At 41.0% G+C, this 14,742-nt stretch overlaps 2 protein-coding genes across 4 annotated transcripts; one reads left to right on the forward strand and one right to left on the reverse strand.

The window, feature by feature from the left end:
• Positions 1–5: 5 nt before the first annotated feature.
• polr1d (RNA polymerase I and III subunit D) lies at positions 6–14,170 on the forward strand. 2 transcript variants are annotated; one of them, XM_085474066.1, is made up of 5 exons: positions 6–127; positions 6,591–6,688; positions 7,097–7,173; positions 11,597–11,679; positions 13,804–14,170. In XM_085474066.1, the coding sequence occupies exons 1-5, from the start codon at positions 98–100 to the stop codon at positions 13,849–13,851; spliced, it is 336 nt and encodes a 111-aa protein (XP_085330192.1). In that variant the 5' UTR covers positions 6–97; the 3' UTR covers positions 13,852–14,170. The 2 variants fall into 2 exon arrangements, with proteins under 2 accessions (XP_085330192.1, XP_085330185.1); XM_085474059.1 differs by lacking the exon at positions 6–127 and adding an exon at positions 4,825–4,907.
• Positions 302–3,735, reverse strand: vamp7 (vesicle associated membrane protein 7). Of its 2 annotated transcripts, none has more exons than XM_085474052.1 (8): positions 3,630–3,735; positions 2,870–3,048; positions 2,626–2,683; positions 2,218–2,355; positions 1,974–2,064; positions 1,624–1,691; positions 1,384–1,476; positions 302–1,268 (listed from the first exon to the last, which is right to left on the reverse strand). In XM_085474052.1, exons 2-8 carry the CDS (start codon positions 3,013–3,015, stop codon positions 1,200–1,202), a joined length of 663 nt encoding a protein of 220 aa, XP_085330178.1. In that variant the 5' UTR covers positions 3,016–3,048; positions 3,630–3,735; the 3' UTR covers positions 302–1,199. The 2 variants fall into 2 exon arrangements, with proteins under 2 accessions (XP_085330178.1, XP_085330174.1); XM_085474048.1 differs by lacking the exon at positions 3,630–3,735 and adding an exon at positions 3,462–3,623.
• Positions 14,171–14,742: the final 572 nt, after the last annotated feature.

Here is a 14,742-nt window from a genome sequence, read left to right on the forward strand (position 1 = left end):
TGTATTTTCGTCGTGGAAAACTTCACGGTGTCACGTGTTTCACCGTGCCAGAGTTCAACTATCAACAGGGAGGAGTGATTGAAGAAGAGTTGTTTACATGAACTTTGACCTCTGGGAGACACCGACGGTGAGTTGGTCATATTTCTCACATAATTAGTTGTAAAATAAAAATAAACGTATTCCGTGCATGTGCTATTTACCTAGGATCAATACACACCGACACATTCAGTTAGCCTTTTTAAAATGAATACATGTCACAACACCCTTTTGTCCTTTCCTGGTTTAGAGGCAAATCACTCAGTTCCATCAGAATGTATTTATTTTAAATGAGGATGTACAATTATTACATAATGATCATCAGCCATATGATGTCAGGAAGCAAATCTATGTACAACATAATATAAAAAAAAGTGCATTTTGTTAACAGAAAGAAAACTTGGGCACACTGAACCTCAAAGAGGGAGGTAAAAGGTGAAGGGAAGCCTCAACTCCACAGGCAGAAATCACACTTGCTTTAAAACAACCATTCTTCCTCAATCAAATGTACAATATTTATTTTTATGATCATACAGGGTATTTCACAACATTAACCTTAGAAGATACAACTGTGCTAAGTGATAAAACTTATCAGAAAGTCTGTATACTGCATCAGTTTAGTCAACAATGTGTTTAAAGTTCTTCAACAGAGGCCCATACACTACACCCTCGTGATACATTTAAAACATGTTACCCACATACTCTGTTGGCATCCAAGATTAAACAGGACACTCACAAATCAAACATTGCTACCTTTGTAGTTAAATCTATATGGATTAATTACACAGGCAGGTGCAGGACAGTATAGTAACTGATACATCAGCCAACCGAGTGCATGAGACAAGATGAATGCACCAGACTAACATAAGACAAGACCATTGTTCCACATCAGTTTTAGGCCACGTGGCTGCTGTCCATTAGTGTGGGTATGAGGTGGGACTCCAGGTCCAGAAGGCATATAAATGTGCACTGTCAAAGTCAGGGTGAGAAAGGAGGTGGGAGGAGGAGGAGCAAATAGTTTTCCAGCTCTTCTGAAGCCAAAGGAGTAAAAAGCAAGGAACGTGGTATTTTCTACTGTGTCCACTGGCAAGCAGAGTTAAACAGGCACTTCTCCCCTTTGTCCCTTTTCCTTCATCTCCCTCTCTTCTGTCCCCGCTCTCTTCTCATTGTTTGACACACGTGGGCCAGTTGAGACCTCCACAAGCAGCAGAGACAATAATGTAAATCACCACCTGAAAAAGAGCACAGACAGAGTTCACTTCCTTCACAACTGCTGCACTAAATAAGGCACAGAGAAGCCAAGCTCAATGCACTACTTGTTTTCATCATCTCGGTGTCTGTACTCACAAGGGCAACCAGCACAATGACTAGAGTCAGCTTGAGGTTCTTCATGCACATGGCTCGTGTAAGGTTACGGCTCGTGGTCTTAAATGTGACTGACTGAAGGAGGAGGAGGAAAAAAAATGTAATCAGTAACAATATCTGTTGTTTAATAGACTGCAGTTGCAGTATATACTTAATGACAAATGTTATGCATCAGAAAATAAGTAGAAGCAACAGAGCCTAATCAGTTGTAGTTAAACTCACTGCATCAACCAGGTTTTCTGTCTTGTCAATCAGCAGCTCCAGCTTTTCTCCTCTCTGAGCTACCAAGTCTGTAAAAACATGAATGCAAACAGTGAATTTAGTGTGAATACACATAATACAATACATATGAGTAATTCACTAAACACAGCACATCATGCATCGTAAGTGAGGTGGTCGCTCATGATATAACACTTCACTCATTTAAAGTCACACCACACACCAATCAAACATTACAGGTTTTATCTAACTTGGTTTATTAGAGTTTTAGTCAATGTTTTTCCATCTCAGAGCCTTGTTTGTTTATTTATTTATGAATAAATACAAAATGAGGAAATTAAAGAGATGCTCACCTATGTTGCGGACCATGATGCCCTTCAGGTCGTCCACTTGCATCTGAGTCTCAGTGACACGATCGGGTCCACGTGGATCTGAGTGGTGTTTCTGCAAAGAAAAGGAACACGTCACACTTCTTCACGTCTTCTTCCGTTTCTTTTTTTTTTTTTTCTTCTTCTTTTAAACCACAGAAATATTAGGACATCACAGTGCAGTAACAGGAAACGTTGCTTGGTACATTCAGGCTTTCATCATACACACCATTTGAGCTGCCAGTGTAGAGGAGAACTCGCTGTTCATGGCATAAGGTAGGGCTGTTTGTGCTCGTGAGCCATATGTTGTCTGGAAACGCTTCTTCACTTCACTGAGGAAGGTGAATGCACGTGACCTCTCAAAGTCCTTTAGAAGATGAGAGTCAAATAGATTTATAAGAAGTTGCATACAATAAATTGTGGCTGCCTCAAAACCCTATCTCATCTTTAGCAACAGCAGTAATGCTAGGTTTTCTACAATAACACAGGACATGTGTCCATTTCCTACAGTGGCTGGGTGGTTTATATTTATTTTTATACTAATTCAGGTTCTTAAAATACATTCATAACATCTACAAATGGTCTACTGCAAATCCAAACCCCGACAAAATTATATGACTGTCAAATATATACTTACGTCGTCCGTGATGCACAGGTATATGATTCTGTCATGGCAGATGTAATGAAACAGATAGCTAAAAATAAAGCAGAAGGGTTAATCATTAGATGAGAGGTGTTTTATACAGTAGGGCTGTTTTTCCTACAGTTTTTACAAGGAATGAACTCTGTGGTATTTTTATCACATGACACCGCCGTAGGCATTGTCACTAACAGGATGTAAACTGCCAACTGGGGATGACACAGGCCGCACACGCCCTTACCTGCCATGGCTGTATGTCAGTTTGTTGTTCTCTGAGGGAATTTTAGCTAAAATCTGCTCAGTAACTTCCAGGAAGTTACCCCCACACCATGCATGCTTGGCAAGAATAGTGGTTCCTCGAGCCACCACAGCAAACAGGATTGCCATGGCAACAGCTGGGTTTTCACCTTTATTACCACCCTGGAGGTAGAAGGACAAGGAAGGCGAGTTGTTACTGCTGGGGGGGGGGGGGGAAACACCCAAACGATAATGATTAGGGAAGAATAATTCTTGTGAAACAGCCAAAAATAGTTACAGATAACAGGAAGAAGGAAATAAAATGACATGTGAACAGGTGTAACTAAGAAATGCAAATACTGCGATTAGAACGCCGTAGGACAATTCCCAATCATGAACAGGTTGTCATGCTAGAGTAAAATGTCAGCTAAAACTAGATGAACCAAAATTTGCGAAACAACAAGCTAGCTAACACTGTTGTTGACCATTAAACCTATATTAGCGTCAGAAAGGTAGTTAGCCACTTGACGCCATGTCGGTTGTTTTTAGCTACTGAGCTAACGTACGTAATAGTCACATAACATCATATTCAGTACCTGGATGTCTCAACGACGATTAAAGTGGCTCATTTAGCGCAAAATTCCCACATTTAAAGACGTTTCAGTTGCTAGTTTGCTAATCCTTTTCGAGTGACTTCTGCCTGCTTCGCAAATCGTCCACACAGGAAACACATTCAAGCGCGTGCTGGGGAGTGTAGTTCCTACCGCATTTCAGGCTCTATGTGCTTAACGTCGTTGTTTCCCTTTTGGAACTACATTTTTTTTTTACCCCCAGTTACATATTACGTAGTTCCGTCGTCACGTCTTCGTATAAACAACTTGTTATAGAAGGGCCGCGAATTTTGCCCCTGTTACAGTCTTCCAGGCGACTTGAACGCTAGGATAACGCTTTCCCCTGCAGCTAGAGATGTGACAAAACTTACCATTGTTAATTGCTGAACAGGTTAGCTTTTATTAAAATAAATATTTATTAGGTAAGTGAAGGAAACTGTTTCCAGGGCCTACTCCGTGGATCGGCTTCCTCCGAGGCGTGGACGTCTATCAGCAGAGAATGTACCTTCACCTATCAGCAGAGAATGTCCCTTAGTCTGTAACACAGTCAAATATATTCTCAAGTAATATTCAAGCATGCCATTCAGCGTGTTAGTACGAGCAGCTCGGGAGCAGCTTGGGAGAACAAGAAAACAGAGACTGCTTTAGATTGTCTTCCCAAAGTGACTCAACTTTATTCACAAGTACAACAGTTTATATAGAGGGTAAAATTCATGAAACAGCAGATTTATCAGTTTAAACCAGTACAGACCAAGATAAGGGAGCGTCTTCCTGCCCTTGGGTGAAGAAGCATCCTTTGTGTAGTTTATTAGTTCAGCTACAATTGTGATTATCTCAGCGACATATTTTCAAGGCACAAAACGAAGAGTTCTTACATTAGTGAAATCTGAAACAAACCATTTGGCCTTCAACAGGCGTCTAAAAGATTAAGAAACTAATGTAGCTGAGGGAGTGATCTCTGTGGTATTTCAACCTTGTTGAATGACAGAGTTTTCCTGCATAATGTCACTATAAAACAATATCCAGTAAATGCTCCCATGGTACTAAAATACCTAACAGTAAGTATTAAAAATAACTATTTGTTTAAGTAAACATGTTATGTTATTAAGCATCCAGGCACAACAATAATATAAAATTTAAGCCATAATCACGCTGCAGAGTAGCCAAACGACGCGTTTGACAAATATTCTACCAACCACAGAGCTGCGTCACTTTAAATGAAAATTATCTGATAATTTGATCATTTATGGCTACAATCATACATATGTTACCAAAACATTGAGGTAAATTCCAGTCGTATTGAACTTTCCTTTGCCTGTCAAACTAGATTCAGGGCTAAAGAGCACAGAACTAAACCTTACTCTGTTGACGGATGCAGTGGGAAAGTGAAGCATGGCCGGGGAAGGAGAAAAGAAAGCAGTACTAGAAATGGTAAAAAGCGAAAATCGTGTGTGGTTTGATGGTGTGCGCGGTTGGATGGGTTCGTCTTTATTTTCTCCAGGTCGGATCGATTAACTAAAGAAGCAAATGACAGCGATTTGACCGCCTGTGTGCTCCTCACGTGGGTAGCTAGTGACTAGCAGTAAATAAACTTACACGGCGTTAATCTAACTTAAGTATACGCTAAAATCTGTCTTTTTGAAGCATTACCAGCACCGGAGACAAACAGTAATTTGGAACATGAGGGTACCTACTTGTTTAATTTAGATGCGGATTTGTCTCAGTCCACGGGTACCTAACAGTATCTCCACTAGGGGGCAGTAGTTAAACAGTGTTCATGTCCTATGAAGATAAACGCCATAAGTATTTGGAAAGTGATGTATTTTTCTTAATTTTCCTACCTCAGATGATGTGAAATAAAGATGCCAATTAAGAATGAAATATGAAGCTTCAGGTTTAATTCAAGTGGGGGTTAAAAGTATTGCTTTAACTACCTTGGAAGGGGATAATATGATAAGAGGCGAAGTACCTCATCATCTTTGGTGAAGACAGTGTTGTTGCATGGGCATGTGTGGATGCCGGTATAACTGGATCATTGGTTTTTATTGATGATGTGAGTGCTGATAGAAGGAGCAGGATGTACTGTGAAGCGTACAGGGAGTACTCTCTGCTCAGATTCAGCCAAAGTGCTTTAGAACTGATAAGACGGTGCTTTCAGTGCACCGTCTTATCCGCAGACGGAAAGGAATCCAAGAGTTTCCTAAAGCAAAGACATGAAATATTCCTGAATGGTCAAATCAGAGCTCAGCCCAGCAGAGCATGGTTTTCAGTTACTGATGAAGACAAAACTGAAAGCAGAGAGAGTCACAAACAAACAGCAGCTAAAGACGGCCGCAGTGAAGGCCTGCATGCCTTCGCAGCTGTAAAAATGTGGGTTGTCGTGTAAAAATGGCTGCAATTCTTTGATGGTTTTCCATAAAGAAAGCAAAAACTTGAAAATAATGAAGTTATTAAAAAAAAAGACTCTTAAGAGCTAAAAAGTTCCGGCTTACTCTAAACAGCAAACTATTGTTTCTCCTGTTGAGAGTGGATATCCCTAACATGGTCAAGTCAGGCACTTTAAATACGCTCTAGCTGCTCCAGTGCAGATCTTCACTTTGTGAATGGTGGCCAATCAGATGAAGGCTGGCCTAAAAGAAGGAGGAATGGGGTAACATTGTGTGTTTTAGATGTTTGATAAAGTTTATGAGGCCTGAGTTTAAAAATAAGAACATTTACTGTGACCCAAACAAAGAGTCCAATGAGCAAAATATGGAGCTGGAAATGTGCACAGTAGGTCCACTTTTGTTGTTAAAACACTTGAATTAAAGCTCCAAGTCACATCTTGATTTTTCTTTTTCTCTTAGATTTCACATCCACTGTGCTGGCGTACAGAGGCAAAAAAATCAAATAAAATCATGTCCTTTCTCAAATACTCTTGGACCCAACTGTGCATGCAATCAGTGTCTGCTTCTATTTGCATCTGTAACTCTGTATGTTTTGAATATTTTGGAAGTGCATAATGAGCGTGAGCGGCTCGCCCACTCACTAATCTCAGAGGAGGAAGCTGGTGTAATGTTTCTCTTCCATGTTGGCTGTGCGATGTTTTAAGAATGGACTTTTTTTGCGTTCTAGGTCCAGGCCGACGGGGCAGATGAGGGCTGTGTGACTTTTGTGCTGCACGACGAGGACCATACGTTAGGGAACTCCCTCAGATACATGATCATGAAGAAGTGAGCGTTTTTGTGTTGGTTTTTTCCCCCTTTGAACTCAGCATGGTCACCGTCGTGTTTTCTTTTTTTCTTTTTATATTTCAAATCGCTTCCCACACATGTGGCTTATTTGACATTCAAACTGAAGCTTGACGGCTGTTATCTGTAGTAAGACTCCAGCTAGAAGGGACTTTCCTTGCTTTCCAGCTCATAGACAATAATAAGATAATCATTTTATTTTATGACAGTGTTATCAAAAGGAATGTGATTTCTCCTCTTCCCTGTTTTTGGGGCTCTCTTGTCATCCTGCCAGGAGAGGGTCTGCTAATCTAAAAAAATATAGTCATTACCAGTCTTTTTTTTTTTAAGCAGAACTCTGAGAATGCTCGCAAACCTCCGCTTCATTTTCCCACTTTTCTCTTTTGCCAGCGCGGATGTGGAGTTTTGCGGCTACACCATCACCCATCCGTCAGAGAGCAAGATCAACTTTCGCATTCAGACACGAGGTGAGAGACGTCTCTGTTAATACACACGGCTCCGTATGGCTGTGTTTATTGGTAATAAAGGTTTTCAGGCAGCGTTGCAAGGTAAAAAGGCTGATCACGATATACTGCAAATAATAACACACGCACCCTAATTTTGAGAGCAATAATCACTTGCACCGTTGCCAAAAAAAAAAAATCTGTCATCCGCTTTCACAAAGGATAAGAGCAGCCCTGTCACATGAAAGGACTCGGCGAGACTGAGAAAACAGCTTGTTTTTGTTGTTGAACCAAGTTTCTGGTTGCCTGGAGGTTTCTTTTTTTTCCTTCACGGCTTCAATACAGCTAGACCCGATTACCTTCAAGGCACAAGGAGAAATAAAAAAATATTCCCCCTCTTTTTCACTGCGCTTTCGGCCATCAGATCGCCCTTTGAAATGATCTGTATTTATTTTGGTTGTTAAATTTCTCCACCAAGACCGCAATCACAACGCTGGATTGAGGTCATCTGTGTCAGTTGAGGGGGCCAGGAGGGCCGCAGCATTCTTTTCGTTTGTTTTTTAATGCCACATCTTTTTTTGGTTAATCGCTTAGATTATCAAAACAAGATAGTCAAGCGCAGCGACATAAAAAATTGACAGCTTGGTTTCAACAGCAGCCAACAAAAGCATATTCAGTTAACGATCAATGACACAACCCTGAATTGTTTCCGTTTTTTGTGCACTTGCACAGTTGCTCATGACGAACATTCATTTCCTATATCCCGGTTTTGTGTTGCTGTATATTTAGTTTAGCATAAGAAAAAGGGAAATATTCTTTTAACCAGGCCTCAGTTCAGTTTTTCCTTTGACTTTTTCAATCAGGTGTTCTATTCATGTTTTAATGTGATTTTATGTAAAGCTGTCCATGTATTAGTTCCCACTTTTACTATTTCTATTCCAGATTTTGGCAAACGTATACGGGGGGGAGTAATTATTAGGTCTCCAGCTGAATATACAAACTTTTTAACAAACAAATAAACTGTCTCTAATTTTATGGCAGCTTTATTTAAATGGAAAGAGACAGAATATCAACCAAACATCCAGAAAAGAATGCATTACATGAAAGTTGTGGGTTGATTTGCTGGTGTTCTGGCTGAGGGAGGGAGGTTCTAGGCCAGAATTTTATGGTACATAGCTTCGCCCTCTGGCCACTCATTGCAGTGAAGTCGTCCTGTACCTTTACCAGAAAAACAGCCCCAAATCATAGTTTTTCCACCTCCATGCTTGACTGTGCGGATGGTGTTCTTTGGGTCAAACTCAGCATTTCTCTTCTTTTAAAACACATCAGGTAGAGTTGGTGAAGCCAGAGAGTTAGATGTTTGTTTCATCTGAACGCAGGCGTTTCTCCCAAACCTTCTCTGAATCATTTAAATGTTCACTGGCAAACTTAAGACAGGCCTTCTTGAGCAGGGAGAGCTTGTGGGTGCTGCAAGATTTCAATCTGTGACTACATAGTGTGTTACCAGTGGTGTACTTGGGGTTTGTGATCCCAGCTGCCATAAGGTCATTGAGAAGCTTTAGTTTGGGGCTTATCCACCGTCTTTTTTTCCCTCACCCATGAGGTAAGATCTTGCACGGAGATTCAAACTGAGGGCGATTGATGGTCATTTTATATTCTCCATTTGTGAATAACTGCACCTTCTCACCAAGCTTGTTCTTGAGGAGGTTGCAATGGAAAAAATTGAAAATATATGTGTTTTATACACGTATTAAGATCAAGACGTCTGTAATTGATTGCAGCCAGAATTATGGCTGGGTTGTACCGAGTCAAATTAGGACTTGCAGCTAACCATTATTTTAGTAGCCGAGTATTCCTTTGTTTAATCCATTTATTAATCAAAGGAATCAGATAAAAATAAATAAACATTTTTAAATGTTTTCTTTTGTATCTTTGAAGTCACATCCTACACATGTGGCTTATTTGACGTACAAAGGGTATGAGTGAAGCTTGACGGCTGTTATCTGTAGTAAGACTCTAACTGGAAGGGACTTTCCTCGCTTTCCAGCTCATAGATAATAATATGATAAACATTTTATTTTATGACAGTGTCATCAAAAGGAAGCATGTGATTTGTCTCTCTTTAAAACACAGGTGTTTTAATGGTAAATGGTCTGTATTTGTATAGCGCTTTACTAGTCCCTAAGGACCCCAAAGCGCTTTACACATCCAGTCATCCACCCATTCACACACACATTCACACACTGGTGATGGCAGCTACATTGTAGCCACAGCCACCCTGGGGCGCACTGACAGAGGCGAGGCTGCCGGACACTGGCGCCACCGGGCCCTCTGACCACCACCAGTAGGCAACGGGTGAAGTGTCTTGCCCAAGGACACAACGACCGAGACTGTCCGAGCTGGGGCTCAAACCGGCAACCTTTCGATTACAAGGCGAACTCCCAACTCTTGAGCCACGAACTGCTCATTGCTTTTAGTAGTTTAAGTGCGTACTATATCTGTCAAAAATTACACACTGGCTCTCGTAGATTAGCAGGAAGAGTTCTGACAGTGTTGTATCACCTGGATGAGCTAGATTTAGTTTGTGTGTGTGTCTGCATGTTTAAGTGTGCTGGTGAACAAGTGAGTACGTGTGACTGGAATGAGGACACGCGAGCATGTCAGCAGTCTCTGTGACAGCGTTTTAGGGCTTCAACGATTCATCGAGTAACTAGATTCTAAAAAAAACAACAACCCTGTTTTGTTTACTTCAATGCTTCGTTTAATGTGCAATTCTGTAACGATCACATGTCACAGTGTAAACACGAGCGTTTCACCGACTAAAAACAGATGACCAGTGATAAGAGCGCACATACTGTATCAATAAAAACTGTTGCACAAAGTTGTCCCTGTTTATTGTGGCGCCACAGAAGAGCACGGTGAAGAACGAAGAGGCAGAGCTGTTACCTAAATGCTGAGCTCAGGCGAAGTGAAAGTTGGCTCTTTTTAACGTATGAAACAGAAACGTTTGTTTCCGTGAAGAAAAGGGAACTTTGTAGCTGCTCCCATCCATGTTTTAAACATCAAACATCTACATTAAAGCCACAGAACTTACATTAAAATATGCAGATGAACTGTTAACTTGGTCTGATATGATGTTTAAATCGGGCAGGTTGCTGAAGGCAAGTATAATATACTTTTAGATTAATCTAATTCTACAAAATAATGTTACTAAAGCCCTGAAATAAATATGGTGTAGACTTTAGACTCAGTCCTGCTTGTTGCAGGTATTGCTGCCATGTAAAATAGGATCGCTGTTGTGTTATCAATCTGTTTGTTGAAAAACTGCTATTTTCTTCACACAGGTGCTCCTATCTCCTACGTTTCTATTTAAGGTCTTTTTTTAATCATAGATGTGGGCGAAACACTCAGAACAGCCCAGATCAAAGACTTATTACACAAATCCATTTATAACATGGCTGTAATGTGTGTCTTCAGTATCTTCATTAAGATAAAACTACGATAAAATTAGAGACTGTTTATTTCTTTGGAAGTGAACAAACGTAATAATCCCAGCAGGTCATCAAATGATTATTTTCTCAACTGTGTGCAACTCTGAAACAAGCTTTTATTTTATTTTTTTAGCTCTTCTTCCTTTAAGGCACACCTACCTTTAGCTTTCTTCTGATTGGCCGGCCATTGCAAACAAAAGAATTAAACGAGGAGAGTTTTTTAAGCTCATAACAAGAGCTGTGCACCTGAGAAAACCTGTCAAAGACTCAGGAGCACAAAACAACTTTTGGCTTACAGCGATTGCTGGTACATACATGGACCTCATTATTTACAACAGGAGTATCCACCACTGTAAAAGTATATATAACAGGAAATAAGGAACAGCACAGTCAGTCCCCCATATGGTAAATATCCTACAAGGATCAGGTCATGTGACTGTGGGGGAAATGTCCAGGATTCCTTGGTTTTCTTTGGCCCTCGAGTAGTTCTCGCAAAGCTTCGAGGCGTGTTTGGGCTCGTTATTTCTACAGCAGAATGAATCTTTCCCCATCGAGATGCCGACCAGAGCGCGTAGCGTGCCTACAAGCCATCGTCGGTGAGGGTGCAGTCAGTTCGTTGGCAGAGTTTCTCTGTAGCGCTCACGATGCATCGCTTGCAGGTGTGGCGTTTGTTTCGACACTTGAAATATCAAATTGAGCAAGACAAAACGATCCCACGTTGCAAATGTGGTTGATGCGTGCTTCTCATCTCTTAACAGCGCTGGTGACCCTTGTCAATAATAAATTTGTGTAGAGCGTCCGCTTTTGTGCTCATCATGGGCGCACGATGACTCACAGCGCTAAATGAAACCCAGAGACGAGTGGCTAACAGAGTGCCTACATCTTCTGCGGTTGTTTTTGCTCTGTTTGTGCTGTCGGTGGTGGTTTTCGTCAGAAGTATCTGCTATCTGCTTCAGGGGGAATTCCAGCCGCAGAGCCGCTGCGGAGAGGCCTGAACGAGCTCAGCGATGTTTGTCAACATGTTCTCAACACATTTCAGGTAAGCATGTGTGACTGTTCTGTACACAACATGTGTCTTACATAGAAAAATGACCCGGGGTGCGTTCCAGAAAACAGGTTTGATAAACTCTGAGAATCACCTTGAACTCTTTACTCTGAGACAGGAAAGTCTGAGTTTGTGGTTTCAGCACAGCTGGTCAGAATTGGTTTAATCAGCTCTAATTTAAGCGTGTGCGTGGGGAATGGGGGGAAAAAGCCATCATCAGTGGAGGGCAGATAACTTGTTTTCCCTATTGTGACGGCTCAAGTATAAATGCACGGTCCCTTTGGACCACAGCGATTATCTCGTAAAACACGAATGGAGATGTCATTCGACATGATCCAGTCAATCATCATTTACGCATCCTAAATTTCCCTTAATTGATGACAGAGCTGGAATCTTGCAGAAATCCTAGCCTACGGTCATGTCTGCATGTTATCTCCTGATTAACTAAATCAGCCACAGTGCCTTGAGAGCAATCTCCTCGCTAGCTTTATTAGTCTAATTTCATTATAAACAAGCATGCACCTGCCTATACTCATATGATTTCTGAAAATTGAACTTCTATCGACTTGTGATTCGAGCACATAAATGACTGAGGAATAAGTGCTTGAGGCCTTGTGTCATGAGCAGTAAATTCCACAGTTATGGAATCATTTCTTTTTTTCCATTTTGATGAGAGAGGAGGCTTCATGTCCAGCTCGATCTGGGTGGAGCTGCTCCTGCTACTATACACTGAAGCTGTCGCTGAATGTGCCTGCCAGTGATTGGTCAGAACACAGAGACCTAAATTATCCTCCTAGGACCTGGCGTCCACATATGTGGACATCACATTTTGGGTTATTTAGACCAAAATACTCAATTTTGCTCAACAAGGGCCTGATATCCACTTATGAGGACATTATACTGCTACTGTCCTATCGAAATTTTAAACGAATATCCTCATATGTGGATCTCATTTTTTTAGAAACAAAAATCAGGTAAAAAAAAAAATCTGGCAATTCTTTGTTTTTACATTCATCTGGCCCCAATCAGCCCAAATATCAAAGAGAAATCAAAAATGCATGCCGTGGAAGAGTTCGGGTCTTGGGAGGTTAAACCATTAAAGGTAATTAGAGTGGACAGTACTGGACTGATAGGGCAGCGGTGCAGTGATTAGCGCTGTCCCCTCACAGCAGCGAGGTCCTGGGTCTGACCCCGCTGATAGTGAACTGGCTTTTCTTCGTGGAGTTTGCATGGGTTCCTCCAGAGTCCAAAAACATGCATATTAGGCCACTTAGGGATTCTAAATTTGTGTGAATGTCACTGTAAATTGTTCTTTATGTCTTCGTATTGGCTCTACAATAGCCTGCTAACCTGCCAGAGTCTACCCTACGTTTCAGGGTATAGCTGGGATAGGCTCCACTCCCTCCACAACCCTGCATTGGACAAAAGGTTGTGAAAATTGATGGATGGAAGCTGGTTATTGGTTGTTGAGCTGTGGAAGTTTCAGCTTGACCTTTTTGGCTACCTGTTGAAACAAATGCAGCAACACTGTCAACTTCATGCATGCTGAACACCAACTTGTCTGGTTTCCATGAGACTGGACAAGTTGAAGTTCTGAAAACGTGGTTGTTTTTTTTCTTTCCATTTGTTTTCATATGTTCTTTGTTCCTCCACACAACATAAAAGATTTACTAACGCCCACGCAAATTGGTTTTGGCGTTAAAAAATGCACAGTGGTATTTACAAAGAGAGCACAGATTGCACGTAAGAGGTGGGACCTCAAAGACTTTTATGAATGATCTCTGGGAGTTCCTTTATCACAGTGCAAAATATAGAGAGCAGAATATTCAAACCAAGCGTTAGCAGCTGCCAACAATTTCTTCCTACCCCAGGGTCTCTTCCCATCACAGGAGTCCTGCTAGAAGCTGACCTGGTGCTCTCATTTCTAAACTGGGGAAAGCAACAAGAAGCCAACCTGAATTTCCATGCACGTAACAGGACAGAGAAAGAAACCCTGGGCGTTCTAGCAAACAGTAATTTTAAGTGAAAGGACAGTCAGCTGACTTTAATTAAATGTGACACTCCCACATGCTGCCTGAAATCCACCTCTGACGTGGACGTTCTTTAAATTTGTTCCAGGCAAGAGTTAACGAGTTCAAAGAAAGACAAGAGCAACCCATGGAATGAACGCCGTTTGGCACGAGGGACAGCGAGGGAGTCGGAGACACCAGTTCTGCATCCACACCATGAAAATGAGTTACCTGGACATTTCTACTTTTTTTTTTCGTATTATTTAAATATACATACTAGGGAGCAGGAGGAATGGCAAGTTCTCCGATTCCTGAACACAGTCTGTATCAGTTTCAAACATCTGTGCAGCTTTTGTATTTGTAGTATTTTCAAATTGATTAATGATGATAAATGTGAATACGTTTTGTGTTTATCATTCCCTGAATGCTGGAATGATGATTGAAACAAATATAAAACATTAAACTCTTAAAGACTTTGCGTTTTCCTTTTTGCCATGGATTTCACATTATTATTATTATTTTTTCCTTCATAGGGAGACGGTTTTCACGGATGTCCAGATCTAAATGTTGTTTTTCCCTAGATTGCTCTCATCTGTCCTTTGAAGCTGTGTTTGACGAATGTCCTTATTAGAAGAAGAATGTGGTGTGAAGGACTGCGCCCAGTGCCAAGAATACAGAGGGAAAATATGAGGGGAGTGAAGTGTGAATAACAAGGTTAAAGTTATTTGAGGTTAATCGCATCTCTTCATCAGTCACATGTTCAAGCAAGGTGCGCTCTTCGAGTATGGAAAAGACTTTGAGGAAAAACAACAACCAGCTGAGAAACAAAGTGTGGAGTAACCTTGTTTCAGGACTGCAGGCATCGTGAGAATGAATTACAATTGTTAGATAATTGCTGTAAATGTCAAAATTTGTCACAAATTTGCCAACATAACCAAAGTACCACAAGTCACCAGAAAAGCATAGTAGGAAAAGGTGAAAAATAAATGAAAATACAATTTAAAGTTGAAACTTTATGGCATCCTTGACATTTTCCAAAGTTGTTTGG

Source organism: Copadichromis virginalis, linkage group LG2, assembly GCF_057382275.1.
Source record: "Copadichromis virginalis isolate Kocher_CV1m ecotype Utaka linkage group LG2, C_Virginalis_male_GT1.1, whole genome shotgun sequence".
Classification (NCBI taxonomy): domain Eukaryota; kingdom Metazoa; phylum Chordata; class Actinopteri; order Cichliformes; family Cichlidae; genus Copadichromis; species Copadichromis virginalis.

Excerpts from the sequence above, each read along its gene's own strand:
- vamp7 (XM_085474052.1), bottom strand. The coding sequence starts at position 3,015 with ATGGCAATCCTGTTTGCTGTGGTGGCTCGAGGAACCACTATTCTTGCC. Across the intron at positions 1,692-1,973 it reads CATCATGGTCCGCAACATAG|ACTTGGTAGCTCAGAGAGGA; the intron begins GTGAGCATCTCT and ends ATGTTTTTACAG. Across the intron at positions 1,269-1,383 it reads TCATTGTGCTGGTTGCCCTT|GTGGTGATTTACATTATTGT; the intron begins GTGAGTACAGAC and ends GCTCTTTTTCAG.
- polr1d (XM_085474059.1), top strand. The coding sequence starts at position 4,869 with ATGGCCGGGGAAGGAGAAAAGAAAGCAGTACTAGAAATG. Across the intron at positions 4,908-6,590 it reads AGAAAGCAGTACTAGAAATG|GTCCAGGCCGACGGGGCAGA; the intron begins GTAAAAAGCGAA and ends TTTGCGTTCTAG. Across the intron at positions 6,689-7,096 it reads AGATACATGATCATGAAGAA|CGCGGATGTGGAGTTTTGCG; the intron begins GTGAGCGTTTTT and ends CTCTTTTGCCAG.